The sequence below is a fragment of the Erpetoichthys calabaricus genome, chromosome 3 (assembly GCF_900747795.2).
Source record: "Erpetoichthys calabaricus chromosome 3, fErpCal1.3, whole genome shotgun sequence".
Lineage (NCBI taxonomy): Eukaryota > Metazoa > Chordata > Cladistia > Polypteriformes > Polypteridae > Erpetoichthys > Erpetoichthys calabaricus.
The window spans coordinates 189,815,296-189,831,126 of NC_041396.2; the positions used below are offsets into that span (position 1 = coordinate 189,815,296).

At 37.9% G+C, this 15,831-nt stretch overlaps 1 protein-coding gene across 1 annotated transcript in view; it reads left to right on the forward strand.

Annotated features, from left to right (window-relative positions):
- The window catches only part of snx3 (sorting nexin 3), an 86,586-nt gene extending 72,846 nt beyond the window's left edge, over positions 1–13,740 (forward strand). Inside the window, exons 2-4 of the mRNA XM_028797621.2 lie at positions 4,026–4,121; positions 5,175–5,299; positions 13,168–13,740. Coding sequence (XP_028653454.1) covers positions 4,026–4,121; positions 5,175–5,299; positions 13,168–13,273 — 327 coding nt within the window. The 3' untranslated portion in view covers positions 13,274–13,740. The remainder of the gene's footprint in view (positions 1–4,025; positions 4,122–5,174; positions 5,300–13,167) is intronic.
- Positions 13,741–15,831: the final 2,091 nt, after the last annotated feature.

Genomic DNA, 15,831 nt, shown 5'->3' on the forward strand with positions numbered 1-15,831 from the left:
TTCTATGTATACAGTAATCCCTCGCTATATCGCGCTTCGCCTTTCGCGGCTTCTATATGTAAGCATATTTAAATATATATCATGGATTTTTTGCTGGTTCGCGGATTTCTGCGGACAATGGGTCTTTTAATTTCTGGTACATGCTTCCTCAGTTGGTTTGCCCAGTTGATTTCATACAAGGGATGCTATTGGCAGATGGCTGAGAAGCTACCCAACTTACTTTTCTCTCTCTCTTGCGCTGACTTTCTCTGATCCTGACGTAGGGGGATTGAGCAGGGGGGCTGTTCGCACACCTAGACGATAGGGACGCTTGTCTAAAAATGCTGAAAGATTATCTTCACGTTGCTACCTTCTGTGCAGCTGCTTCCTGAAGCGACATGCTGCACGGTGCTTCGCATACTTAAAAGCTCGAAGGGCACGTATTGATTTTTGATTGAAAAACAAACTCTGTCTCTCTCTGTCTCTCTCTGTCTCTCTCTCTCTCTCTCTCTCTCTCTCTCTCTCTTTCTCTGCTCCTGACGGAGGGGGTGTGAGCTGCCGCCTTCAACAGCTTTGTGCCGCGGTGCTTCGCATACTTAAAAGCCAAACAGCCCTATTGATTTGTTTGCTTTTCTCTATCTCTCTGACAGTCTGTGCTCCTGACGCGCACTCTTTTGAAGAGGAAGATATGTTTGCATTCTTTTAATTGTGAGACGGAACTGTCATCTCTGTCTTGTCATGGAGCACAGTTTAAACTTTTGAAAAAGAGACAAATGTTTGTTTGCAGTGTTTGAATAACGTTCCTGTCTCTCTACAACCTCCTGTGTTTCTGCGCAAATCTGTGACCCAAGCATGACAATATAAAAATAACCATATAAACATATGGTTTCTACTTCGCGGATTTTCTTATTTCGCGGGTGGCTCTGGAACGCAACCCCCGCGATGGAGGAGGGATTACTGTATTGCCACTCTGTGGTACTTCATCAGTATTCATTAATGGGGCAAAGCCTTCAACCAAAACAGCCAATGGCATGTAAATGAGAAGCTGCAAAGCCAATTTTAAAACATACTGAAACTGAACCATTAGTTGAATCAAGCGATAGTGATGACAAAGTGATTTGGTTATCCGACGCTGACAGTATGGTGGAACTGTATGTCCAAACCACCATGATATGTCTGTTGGCTTCAGTCATGTAATGATTATGATCACATTGAAGGACAAGAAAGACATTAGCCTCCTAAATGTTGTTCACAAGGCAGCAACTGTCAATATTTATGTTGGGGGAAATGTGGAAGTCACTAAGCTTTGAGCTGTGGCAGCCTACAATTAAACAACGGGCACATTCAGCATGCAGATCATGCACTGGCATTCTACCCACTTATGTGCAAGCAACAGAAAAAATAAGAAAAGAGTGCTTCAAATGTCTTGATTGTGACAGTGAGCTTTGCATTGGTGACTGTTTCAAAACAGTCACACAAAGGATGTACCTTGCTGCATTTATGTTGACGTTTTGGTATTTACATGTTTCTGTTACACATAATGACATTTTTTCTTGATGAAAAAAAAATCATAGTTTTTGGCTCATTTTTCCAGGAGTAATGTTAAGGAGGTTAAAATGTCTTTTGTATCTGGAGCAATAGTTAATGGTGTTGTCACAGTTCTTTCGTTTTAGGATTATACTCCAGCCTAGCTACTGTCTGTGTAGAGTCTGCACAGTTTTTCAGTGTCTTGTTCCCTCCTGGAACCCCAGTTCTCCCTCCACAACCTAAAAATATGCATATAAGGGAAATGCTGACTCCTACTATTCCAGTGAGTGGGCATGTGTTCATGTTCCATAACTGCTCTTAACATATTGCCAGGCCTCCTGATAACTTGAACTACTGTGGATAAGTAGTGAGCTATTATTATTCAAACTATTTCTTCGGCTAAGTACTACACAAACTAAATTATAGTGATTGCCAAGTATACTCATGGATTTACTAAAGTTTTTACATGCAGTTACTTATTTAATTTTGGCAATAATGGCAAATGTTTTGCTTGCATAAACTGATTTTTTTTTTTTACATATTTTAAAAGATAAAGTGTTCAGAATTGTATTTTGAAGAAAGCAAGGACTAAGCTGGCACCCATGTGGTTAGAAGTTCAAGAACCTTGCTGCTCGGCCTCAGTGGCTGACAGTGTACTTGCCTGTTAGTGGCATAATTTATACACATAAGAAAAATATGTTAACATGTTCAAGGGCAATTTTGTTAACACTAGTGTTGATGAGAAAAATTCAAGAAAGTGTTTTTCACAGAGGATACGCTGTGTTCACTGATGACTTTGCTGAATATTTGCCCGGAAATTATCCATGTAGTCTGCTTTTTTTTCCCCAGCTCCCCATGATGCTTTATAAGACCTATTGTATGTGACAGGGCTGTAGCAGCCATAGGGTCAGCTTCAATGCATGCATACTGTAAGTGCAAGTTTTTTGGATACATTTTGCATCACTGCCCAATCTGATTTGCGCATGTGTGATGTCACTATGCCAGCCGGATTTGCACAACATAATGAGAATATTATGAAAATACTTAATTGTTCTGCATAGATTGATTGTGTGATGTGTCTTCACCGCAGGATTATGCATGTTATGCTCCTCTGTATGTAGCACTGATCAGGTAGATAATGACAAGCACAGGCCCCTGAGTATATAACTACTGTATGATTTCCTCACATAATAGGCTCTCTGGGTATATGTTGTTACTCTGAAGCTCAGATAGGGAGTTTATAGTACAGATAAGTGCAAATTGATTTTTGAGTCCCGGTGGCAGGAGCCACATCAAGTCTATATAAGAGTAAGGGGTTACGAGCTGAGTGCATACACAAGTAGCCATGTGGCATGGAGCCTAGAGAAAACAATTCTTAAAGGAGCCTGGCCACTCCTGAAATCAGAAAACACAAAACTTCCTGTAAAATAATAAGAAAAGATTTATTGCAGTATACCATATAATATACCTTACTGTCTTTTTCATGCAAGAAAGAAGTGCAAAGTATCTGCACAGTGATGTGCCATCTGCATTCGATTCATCTATGCAGATGCTGTGTGCTTTTTTTCTTCTATCCAAAATATGAAAATGAGTTTTAAATAGAAATCAATCTTTCATTATCTTTATTTCACCAGGCTGAAGGTTTATTTTGACTAGGCGCCATGTTTAATGCACTTCCCTTATGTGGGCCTGGCATGTGCCCACCAAGACACCAAGATTGGTTTAGGCTACCTTCTTTGTGCACTAAAAATTAGAACTTTATGAGAATAATGAGAGATATAATTTATTTATTTATTTTACTTATTTATAGTTTGTGGTTATTTTTTTTCTTTTGTGTGTCATTATCTCCCTATCTTTATCTTTTGGTTTTTTTGTGGCATGGTGATGCAGTAGTAAGTTAGGTCACACTTTTGACCACAGTAATTGATCCAGTATAGTTTACGAATGCATCCCTAGCAATCAGGGACACTTAAGACTATTGAACTATTATAAACCACTCAAAACTAGCTTCATTCCTCTGTTACTATCTGAGTTGACTTCAACGGGGTTTGCCCATCAGTAGTTAACACTACTAATTTATAAAAGACATTTTCCTTAGAATCATTATTTCTTCAACAGGTTCATGCATTTAAAGTGAACAGTATCTGATTCCTTTCAGATAAAGTAGATAGATGTGCCGAAATGTTTTCAGTATGGTGTGCCAATATTTTGTCATAACTGTTTATTTAAAAACAATTGTATGCCCTTTTCTGTTTTGTCTGCGTGTTCATCTGCAATTTGTACATATTTTTCTGTTGGTATTTAGATTAGATCTTGACAGGTCAGGGGAAATTTAGAATTTAGTTTCTTTTTCTTCCGGGGGGTGGGGGGAGATCTTAATCATGGCCAAAGTATCAAGGAACTACATAAATATTCATCCATGCTGTAAGAAACACTTTTACAGATTATTAAGCGTCTCTTCATATGTATACTTTAACTTGGAGGTAAAGAGCTGAATCTTTTTTTTTTTCCTCACACAGACAAACCTTCCAATTTTTAAGCTGAAAGAATCTCGTGTTCGAAGAAGATATAGTGATTTTGAATGGCTGCGGAATGAATTAGAAAGAGAAAGTAAGGTATGTACAATATGTAGTGTTAGAAAACATCCTCTCGCCCACCTAAAGACAAAGCTTCTGTCACTTTGAGAAGCTATAATGGAAAAAGAGAATTAATGGGAGATTCGCCAGTTCTAATTGCATTTTAATATGTTGTGAAAAGGGAGCATAAGATTTTTTTTAGAATTGCTATAGGGGTCACTTGAAACGAGTAAGTATATTAGGTATCTGAGGGTGTAAAGTATATTTACATTTTAGTGTGAGAGTCTGAGGTTCTGCAGTTGTGGGGTTAGACAGAGCCATTAGAAGTAGAAAATGGGTCCCGGACTACCCCTTAAATGGCTCCATCAGGATTTTCTAATTTCACACATAACTCTTCTGTTTAGATAACCTATTCTCAAACCAGAGGAACAATCATTCTTCTTAAAACAGTTTCTTAATTGCTAACTAACTGATGATGTTAATGGGCATTTCTGTTTACTTCCATGACTTGTTATTGCTATAATTATATCATGTCAGACATTTTTAATATTGTTAACTTTTACTTTTCTTATGATGTCTTCCAGATGTTTTAAGGACTAAAGCGCATTAGTACTTCTTAATCTTTTACTTTTTGTTCTTTTTCTGTCAACAGGTTTTAAAGAACCAGATATTTTATAATAAATACACACACATACACACGCACGTGCGCAAAAATGTAAATAGAGACAATTTAGCTGATGACTTGTTGGTTCTCTTCTTACCTATGTTTTACAGGCATGTGGTTAAAAAAGCAAAAGCACTTCAAAATTGTGACTGCAGCTGTTTAAAGAGGCAGTTAGGGATTCTGACTCTTATCCATCAAGTGAATTAATATTATACTAATTAATATATTGTATGTTGTGATGGCAACAGTATTATGCTTCCAATTGGGAAACCTGCTAGAATAAAAGCCTAAATAGATACTGTGCCCCCCAGGACAGACATTTAAGACACCTGACTTAAAGTCTTAAAAGTTACCAAAAGATTAATTTGTTCATGAGCATTCTGTATGTTAATTCATGTGTTTAAGTAACTGGATTTTTTTTTTTTAAGGTTGTGGTACCCCCTTTACCAGGCAAAGCATTCATCCGTCAGCTTCCATTCCGAGGTGACGATGGGATATTTGATGACTCGTTTATTGAAGAAAGGAGACAAGGGCTGGAGCAATTTCTAAATAAGTATGTGTGTGTGTGTGTGTGTGTGTGTGTGTGTGTGTGTGTGTGTGTGTGTGACAGTGACACAAATCTGTGCATGATGGGAAGAAGAACTGTTTTTACTTCTGTGGAGGGAACATAAAATCAAGAGGCCTGAGCACAAGCTAAAATTAGAGCAACTTAAACGGAGATGAAAAAGATTGTTTTGTAGCCACAAACAAAAGAGAAGTGCTTACAACTTGGATAAGTTAAGAAACAAACACATAATCATTCATGTCGTGTAGAATGCAATTTTTTGATAATTACTTGAAGAATGATTAAAATTGAGGAAAGGGCACAGTGCAGTCTACCTGAGTTTTACATTTGTTGTATTTTGCATATGTAATTTATGTTAATTACAATTGAAATTACAGTACGTAATTCTTTTAAGAATGTTGTACGCTCCTGTGCTTATTTTTGATCTAAGGTGGTGTTCCCCTTTTTGCATGAACAATAAAAGTTATATTGTAATTGTAATTATTTGCTGTGATTACAGACGTTGCTATTATCTGCATTTCATGTGTAAATGTGGCAAAGCTGCCCATTTGAATTTTAATCTTTAAAACTAGATAAATTGGCTGAAAGAACTGCAGACACATGGGTAATTAAAAAACAGATTTTGGGGAGTTAAATGGCATTGTTGATCATATTTTAAAGCTTAATAACAGGTACTTGTGCAGCAATATGTATTTAAAGATATCGTGTACTGCTATCTAAAGGTGACATCTTTGGAATATACAATTTGCAATTATCTGTATAATTAAATGCATTTTATTTTTAATACATACAGTAGTCCTGCTTTGAAGATCTTTTCAAAGTAAGATACTAAAGCAGTGTAAATTCAAAGATGAAGGCAATCTACAACTGACTTAGTATTAACTTTTTATAATAATATCTGACTTCAATGGATGTGAACTTTGAGCTTTATTAATGGTCTCATTGTGTTAAGTGGATGAGTGGCTTTTGAACTTCTGTCCTTTAGGAATCCTCCTGTTTGTTTCTATCATAGTATTGCCTTTTCTACAAAATATTACATCTATGAATATATTTTCAGAATATGAAAGTATGAAACTGATGTTTCAAAATTAATCACTTTTAATTGCAAAATGAAACTATTCACAAGCTGTGTCCAATCAGATATTCTAAAATCAACTAATAGTTGTTAGTTAACTGAACTTCAGCAGAATAGTGCATTAGGCAGATTGACAATTCTAAATTGAGTGAGCAAGTATGCCATCAAAATCAAGAAAAGGAGAAAGCACAAAGGTTGAGGTCCCATGGGATGCCCCGTTTCACGTCCAATGAATATCCAAAGAAAAAAAAAAAACAGCACAATTGCTGGATATGGCTTTGCAACCCAAAATTAGTTGTCTGACCTCCTCAGCAACTGGGTCTCAAATGAACGGTGACTTCCAGTTATTGTGCTCTTTAAATAGGGTAGGACTATGATCCTATGATTCTTCCTGTGGCAGTTCCTCCAGTTTAAGAAAGGAAGTAGAAGAGAAATTGTTGCTGGTGTTACCTTAGTAATCTTCCCCATTTGTTTCCCCTGACAATAACCTGCTCAATGGGAAGGACATTTTCAACTGATGCCAGAAAGTGCTTCTTTATAGAAAGAGTTGTGAAAATCTGGAACAAACTACAGATCAATGTAGTTGAAGCAGAAACCTTGACATCCTTTAAGAAGTATCTGGATGAGACACTGGAGCAGTTTAGCTATTGGCTTTAAAAGTGAGCCTGATAGACTAATAGGTCGCCTCTCATTAGTCAAATGATTTATGTTCTTATGTAATGCATATACATGTCCAGTGGTTAATAATGCCTTGTGCCTAATGGTTCCAGGATTGGCATCAGCTTCCCATGACAATGAACTGGGTACGTGGGTTACAAAAATTGTATGGATGGAGGAAAAAACAGGAAGCATTAGTCGCCACCTTGCCAAAACATCTCCCGTTTTGATTTTGTGGCATTACTGGTTCAGTCATCCTTGAATTGTTAAGTGCTGCTCCATTATAGGCTTGTAAGCAGTCAGAGCCAGTACCCATAGAACTGGTTGCAAGGCCGGAACTAACAATGCATGAAACTATCCCACAATACACTCACACACTCACAGTTGCCAGTTAACCTCACCTGCATATCTTTGGGATAGAGGAGAAACCAAAAATATCTATGCACAAAATAGGAGTATGTGCAAAGTCTTTATTTACTACTTTCCACTACTGATGCAGACGAAGTTGAAAAACAAAGCAATATGGTGAGAGCATAATGACTGAAGTGCAAAGATGAGAGAACAAAGAGACAAGTGGATGACACTTAATTCAAAGAAATATAACTCCCTCTACATTACTGGTACATCTTTTGAAACTGCAGTGTAAATCAGGATTGTCACAATACCAAAATTTCAAACTTCAATGTGATACTAAGAAAAGTTATTCAAATTTGATACCATTTTCGACACACAATACAGTAAAAATATTAGAAATTTTAGTCATTAAATGTAAATACTTCAAGGAGTTCAATATTTTGTAAAAGGTAAGAGTAAAGTTGAGTAAACAATAAAAAGTGAAGAAGTTTAAATCCATTCAACAGTTTCTTTGGATTGATGAAAACAAATACTGTTACCAAGGTAGTACAGTGGAATGCTACAAGAGTGGAGGTTGGGAGCATGAGTCCACCTGGATTGGGACCCGAATGTAGCAGGTGACACCTCAGCACCACAATGGAACAGTGTGAGATTTTTTACGGTGGCTGGAGTGCCAGTCTTGCCACCAACCCCCAAGTTTTCCTTGTAAGTTGCAGGGCCGGATGCAGGTTAACATCATTCCCAGGGCAAAGCAATTGTAGGTTAAGGGCCTTGCTCAAGGTCCCAATGGAGTACAGTCACTTCTGCCATTTTTGGGATTCGAACCAGCAACCTGTGCAGATCACTAGCCTTGGACCCACCACTCCGCCTCTTGGAATATTATAAATGTCATTAAATGTCAATTGTGTAAGTATTGCAGTCTTTTGTAAACAGTATAGATAAACATATTAAAGCAAACATTAAATATATATTTAAGTAAAAAGAGCATTAATGTGGTCTGGTTGTTCAGAAAAGTAACACACAAACAGACTACCAGCACACTTAAAGACTTTGCATACATGCAGACAGTGCAGATTGCATTTTTGTGTAAATAAACTATGATGTCTTTTTAATTTCTACATTTTTTGCAAGAAAGAATAGCATGTCAATGTACTTTTCTGTGAGGCCACTGCCTGCTTTTGCTGGGTTGCATGAGCCCTGACGTACTAACTTCACACTTTGAAGCAGAGCTGGAATTCTATGAGCACCAGTGTTTATGCAGTTGAGCACTGAAAGGTTATAGCACCTTATATTATAAAGTAAATGTGATGAAATATAATTTTAAAATTGCACATTGTAAAAGAAAGTAATGTGCTAAAGCAGCACACATTGTGATGACAGTTTAAAAATCGAGGGAGCAAAATAGCCCCAGTGCTAAAGACTGGTGCCCCTGAATGAACAGCATAGAATAAAGCTGGCCTGACAGCAAAAATAAATTCTGACTCTGTCTTAAAGCATGAAACGTTTAACTGACTACAAAACATTTTAAACTGCAGAAAAAAAAAATTAACGGCACATCCCTTCATGAAATGCATTAATTTACAGGTTTACAATATACTTATTAATCTTTCTGTAACTTAGAGATAAGATGCCTTTTGAAATTAATTGTATTGATTTGTATGATTGTCCTTTAAGCAGAGTCAGTCAACCCATTAGGTGATACAGACAGCCTTCTAGGGCGCTGTCATCCAAAAGATGCTATTTAGGTATGTTAAGGAGAACATGCCCTGCACACTGACGGGCTCCTCCACCTAGGGTTCCATATGGGACTAAATTAGCTGAGGTAGCCCCTTTAGTTAATATTGTATCATGCCCATTTGCTACAAAGACAAAGTAATTGCAGACTCCACTCCCGCTGCCCTCTTGGTCAATTAAGTGTGATGGTGAAGGCACTGAACTTGCCATTATTAACACCTGTAAGTTGGGAGGAAATCAGGGCTCAACTCTAGCCATGGTGTAGCTGAATTGCATTCGTAATTCAGGCTGCAGAATCAATACCCTGAAAAATTAGTGCAGAAGTCATTTTAAAGGGGTAAAATTGATGCTTATCAAAATTTCAGTCCTTTAGGCAGCCCTACTACAAAGTATAAGTAAGAAAGACATACATTTTGAAGTGAGATAGTTATTTACAGTAAGGAAGACAGACGTTTCAAGGTAATGTAATTATACTCACTAATCATGTAGCCAGAGAGTGACGACATGTTGCATAATGGTTAGCACATGCAAGTAAGAATTTCATTGTACTCTATACATGTGACAATAATGACTCTTTAAACATCGGTCTGTGGTGTTATGATGGCAGCAGTGCACAAATTGCTCAAAATAAGTAATTGTTTTTTTTCTAGTTGCAGCAATCACCACTGGTATTTTTATATAAATTATAATGGTAATTTTTGAAGGATCTTTGTATTTTCTGTACTGTGCCTTTCCTATTCCATTACTTCTACATATGCAAGAACCCTGGCAAGCCAAGTGGTACCGTCTGTTGAAAATCCTGCATTAGACATAAATTACATTTCTAGTAGCCCTGCACGGAAGCCAAAGTTGTTTATTAGAATGCAGGAGTACTACATAATAAAGCAATTCAGTAATTTTCTAAACCCACTTATTCCAGGCCAGGGTTGTTTGGGAGTAAGAGTTTGTCCTGGCAGCTCTGGATATCAGGCAGAACCACTGATGGCTGGTATGTCAGTCCATCAGAGGGGCCACTCATGCACACACACCCCCCACACCAGTCCAGTGTACTGCAGAGTGGCCAGTTAACCTAACATACTGTATATGCCTCTGGGGTGTTGAAAGAAACCAAAGTTTAGAGAAACTTCAAAGTCCCACATTGACAAGGCCAAAGATGAGGAACAAGAATATTTTTAATGCTAGGACATTCGCCAACATTTTATTTGTATTTTTCAAGAATTGAAAATCTGAGGTCCATCCATCCATTTTCCAACCTGCTGAATCTGAACACAGTGTCACAGGGGTCTGCTGGAGCCAATCCCAGCCAACAAGGCAGGAACTAATCCTGGGCAGGGTGCACACAAACACACCCACACACCAAGCACACACTAGGGACAATTTAGAATCGCCAGTCCACCTAACCTGCATGTCTTTGGACTGTGGGAGGAAACCGGAGCACCCGGAGGAAACCCACGCAGACACGGGGAGAACATGCAAACTCCACGCAGGGAGGACCCGGGAAGCAAACTCGGGTCTCCTAACTGCGAGGCAGCAGCACTACCACTGCACCACCATGCCGCCCATCTGAGGTCTTGCCTGTTTTTCATTTTTATTTTAACTCACACATACATTTCAGTAAGTTTTATTTCTGTTCATAGGTCTTGTGTGCATTTTGTTCACTTAACTATAAAGCGTAATCTGTACGGAATGCAGCAAACATTATTAGTTTAATTTAAATAGTTGATTGATCTGAAGAAGATATAGTGGCTTTACAAGGAATTGTGATTTTCTGCCAAACTGGCCGTTTTTTATGTTAATGTCTACTAAAAAAGACATGTGAAATATGTCACTTGATGGCTAAGGGTTTGCTTTTTTATACTGTTATACTGGTTTTATTTATATATGTATTTTGCTCACCAAGTTTCATAAAAGTAAATGGATCTCCAACAATGTGCCACAACCTAAGAAGCTATAATTTTGCTATTGCTACATTTATTCAGGATGCAATCCAAGATCAGTAGTTCACCTTTACACAGATGTTAATGTGATCTAATTCTACCTAACCATCTTTATTTCCACTGGCTTTTGACAGAAGTAATACAATTATAAAAAGTGGAGGTGGTAGCAAATCAATTGTCAATCTGTAATCATTTTTAAGTTGTTAATAAACCTCAAGCCCTTCCTTAAATACCACAAGTGATTAAAGAAAAAAAAAACTTATGAAAATGATTTGTGGCTATTTAAGCACCTGTAATGATTCCCATTTATAAAATGTGAAATCCAAAAGAAAAGAGTTTGAAATTGCTGACCTGTCTCTGTCAGTTGCAGCTTAAATTACAGTTTGCCAGATGTTGTTTTATGTGCTATGTAATTGTCACTTGGATATAATTCAAAACAATAAACTGAAAAGAATTCCTTTCAAGAAAAGCTTGTCCTTGATCGGTAATTTTTTCTTTCTCCCCCTCCTTGTGAATACTAATCTTTTCATAAGAGAACTAGTAGTATATATCAGTAACTGTACATCCTGCCTAAAACGAGGGTTCTAGCATGCAGCTCCTTTTAGGAAGACCAAGACTTCCATTCTAAGCCCCCATGGTGCTAATGAATTTGCTTTTGTTTATTCCTGCAATGTACAGTTTTTGAAGACGATTAATACAATGAAATATTGAAACTTTCAGAAACACTTTCAAGTCTCACATCTTCAGGACTCTGAATCTGACATAAACCGATTGCTGACTGTGTTAGTCTTATGACATAGAGGAATGTTTTAGAGGCACAAAATAAAAAATGAGGACTCATTGCTCCAGAAGACTTTCCCCCCCATTAGTTGTCACTCCATGCTTTGTGGTCTTATCTGCCTTACATGACCATTTCTTTTCAGACGTCTTTGCATGGTTGAAGCATGTACTTTGGTGCCACTTGCTGAGCAAGCACTTCATTGGATTTTCTTCTGTCCCTTAAGCAAGTGACCTTTAAGTACTCTTTAAGTGGACTGCCACTTTAGCCAAGTCAGAAATTTTTTCTTTGTTTTCGTAATTCTTGTATGTGCTTAAGAGTGGGGTGGGGGGGGGGGGGGGGGGTTGTTGTTTGTTGTAATATATCTTGAGCTTATGATTAAAAAAAAGTTGCATTTGCTTGTCAACCAAATAAAGTAGTCACTGTCCGGTTGCAGGAAACGTTTTGGGTCTTCACTGCATTTTACCTTTCCTTTGTCAACTTTCTTCAAATTTTGTTATGACAACTTGAACATAACATCTTGAAATTTCATTTTGCTGTCCTTTTGCTTGCTGAACGTAGCCGTGTTATTACAAAGCAGTGATGTTATGTTTTTAATCTGTGTTAACTTAGACATTTCCCCACCTCTCCTCGAGGTACCCCAGTATCTGCAGTTACCATCCAGTACACCCATTTATTTGTTAAACTGTGCCACTAGTGCACCTGCCTCTGCTAATCTCAACTTCACTGACTTGAATGAGATGTGCTGTTGTGCAATTTAACAGATGCATAGAATAGCTGGGGAGCCACAAGGAGATGTTTAGGAAGCAAAACTGGGTTGTTCTATCTGTCTTTCAAGATACCAATTCAGATTTTGAAATGCATAACAAATTATTTGTTGCTTTTTACTGCATCAGTGTTTACTTTTATTTATTCTAATGTGTATACTGTTTTCATGAGCAAGTAAACATTTACTGTCCATTTTCTTGGGTGGACTATAACTTGACAGCACAGTTGGGTATGTCAAGTGCAGACGGTGAACTGGCCCTTTGTATGCCTGTATATCCTGGCTGTGCACGGTGTTGCTAAGGTGAGTTTGGACTCCCCGTGATGGAATAATGAATAAATAGATGGATAAACATATTTTATACACACACGTGAATTTATTATGTATGTAATATGTACTGCTGGGACAGACTAAAGCTTCTCCGCAACCCTACTCAGGACAAGCAGGTTTAAAAATGAATGGAGCGATGTATATACATGTTTGTGTTTATCTATTGAAAGATATATTGCTGTAGTTTTTGTTTCTGATGTATGTATTTTTTTCCTTTCCTTCCAGAGTTGCTGGACACCCATTGGCACAAAATGAACGTTGTCTTCATATGTTTTTACAAGATGAAACCGTCGACAAAAACTATACACCCTCCAAAATCAGGCAGGCCTAAGTGTTGCAGGGCTGATGCCAAATTCTTAATGTAATCTATTTTTAATATCCAAAGTCCACAGATTGTGGCCGATTTTTGTAGAATGCTTCAGACAATTATTGATAAGTGCATCGACTGAGTCAATACTTTAAATACCACATATATTTTTATATTCTAAGCTGCTTTGTGCCACTTTTTAACAACTTTAAACCGCCCAGCAGTTCTGTTTGTTGTCTTGTGTAAATGCTGCCAACACTAATTTTATGTTTTTGTACTGCTGTTCTAACATCATCTATATCTAACTGACAGGTGGTTAATATTGTGCGCTAATGTATTAAAAAAATTTGAAAACGTGTTCTCACAGTGTTATCTTTAAGAACTTGGTTATTAAGCCCATACATGTTTTTCTTTAAAGTGAATTTGTCAAATTTATATACTTACGTACCATCCTGTTCACTATTGTAAAATAAAAAAATAAAAAAAAACAAGTCCAAATTTTGTTCACACTTTCTAAAATGAATGTGCAATGTATATATGTTTGTGCATAATTCTTTTAATTTTGTGTGCCAACCACAGCCTGGAAGCATTTTAGTCCATTTAGTGTATGACTCAAGTTAAACAATGCAACAAATGAAATGTCCATAATAGACTTTGAGTAGGTGTTGATTTAAAAATGCTGACATTAATCCTTGAAAGCTTGCCCTTACAAGGAAGGAAGGAATTCACTCTGACTGCTCTAAATGGTGACACATCTTGTGCCCTACACCCTAAACCTAGGAAAATGTTTAATTTCAGTTTGTATCGAGCTGGGCATTGAGTGCACTTCCTGGTTCTTTTATGGCACTGGAGTCAATAGAAGTTGTTCTCCTCTGCTATTTTTTGAGTGTGCTGTGTCTGCTTATGGACTTTCCATTTATTCATTGTGTTTTTGAACCATTGAAAAAAAATCTGAAGCTAGCTGGATGATGTGTTTTTGACCATCTGTGTCTGGGATTCCTCGGTCTGCCTGATATCACTCCTTAAATCTTCATGTCCTTTGTCTCTGGTAAGTACAAGGTGCTTATTCTTTATGAATCAAGAGCGGCTCATTACCCCACAAAGTGTTTTTCATAATTGGCACACACAGACATGTCCATGGAAAGGTGAACACTGTTTATACTGTATAGGGTTCTTCAAATAGTGATTACATCATTTAGGAGGTTCAGGGAATTGCCCACTGTTGCCATCAGAACAGCATGTCGTAGATCTTTCTCTCTAGTATCTCCAAAGCAGGATGACACCTAGATATGACATAGATAATCACAACCAACAGGGCAATAAGGGAAGATGGAGCAGCACTGTCCAGGACATTGGTGTGGTAAATTTACAGTATATACCCAGGAGGTTGTGGGTATCTCATAAAGCATCAAGCACCACAAGAAAATTACACTCGATCAATGATCGAAGGGTTTGAGGGGTTGGAGAACCCACCAAAGCAATAGGTGTCTGTACACCTCTAAGAAATAAAACACAAGTCGATGAGTTTTGTCCCCCTGTAACTCCTGCACTGCAGCTCCAAAACAGATGTTGCACATAGTTAAAGTTGCTGCACTACTGCCAAGACCGCCAGCAGGAGAGAAGGGCCGAGTGTAAGCAGCAGGTGTTCCATCCAATTCAGTCACTCTTGAATCCTCCTAGGGGCAAAAATGTCCATCAAATGTAAAATGTTTCACCAAATCATTATCAGGGCTTGCACAAAAATCAATACTAGACCTTGCACTTCTCAATGGATCAATGCAAGGTCCAAATTCCATTCTCTTAAAAACAACTTACTTACCTTTATGAGCACTCCACCCACAGCAAGGAACTCGCAAGAAGACGTATTTCTGTGACTCGTTCACAGGTGAGAGTTCCACATGTAATGTTTGATTCTTTTCATATCATAGAACAGCAGCACTAATGAATGACCTACAAATGATGGCACATTGCAAGACACCTATTGAACCATGCTAATGTCAGACAACGCACCTCATTCAATTTTGCCTAATCACCACCCAGGCTTCCTCTTTGTCACCCCCCCTGAAATGCCATCTTGCAACTCCAGTTGGGAACCTCTGTTCTAATGGTAGAGAAGGGCACTTGAGCCAGTGAGGTTAAAAAGGGAGAGGTGTGTGCCACTGTAGCCCCCACTTTGTGCACATTCTTGCCAATGAACCACCTATAATGTGTATATTTTTGGGCTATAGAAAGAATTTAGAGAAAACATAAAAGGCTATGCAGATGTAAAGGTGACTAATTGGGGACTTACACTGGTCCCTGAAAATGTGAATTACATTTTATTGTGTTATCAGATCACCTGAGACATGCACCAAACATGAAAGGTACCAACTAATCTCTTGGGGCATTTTCTAGATGGGAGGATAGAAGGAAATGTCTAAACAGGCAATGGTACTGTTACTTGTAACCTCTCACCTGCCTCATTGTCTGTGCTGCAACCTGTATATTCAGCCATTCAATTCTAGGGACCTCTAATGGCAGGGTGCTTTGCTGACTGGAGCCATATTTACTTCACCCCAGTTTACCACAAATTGAGTGCTTCA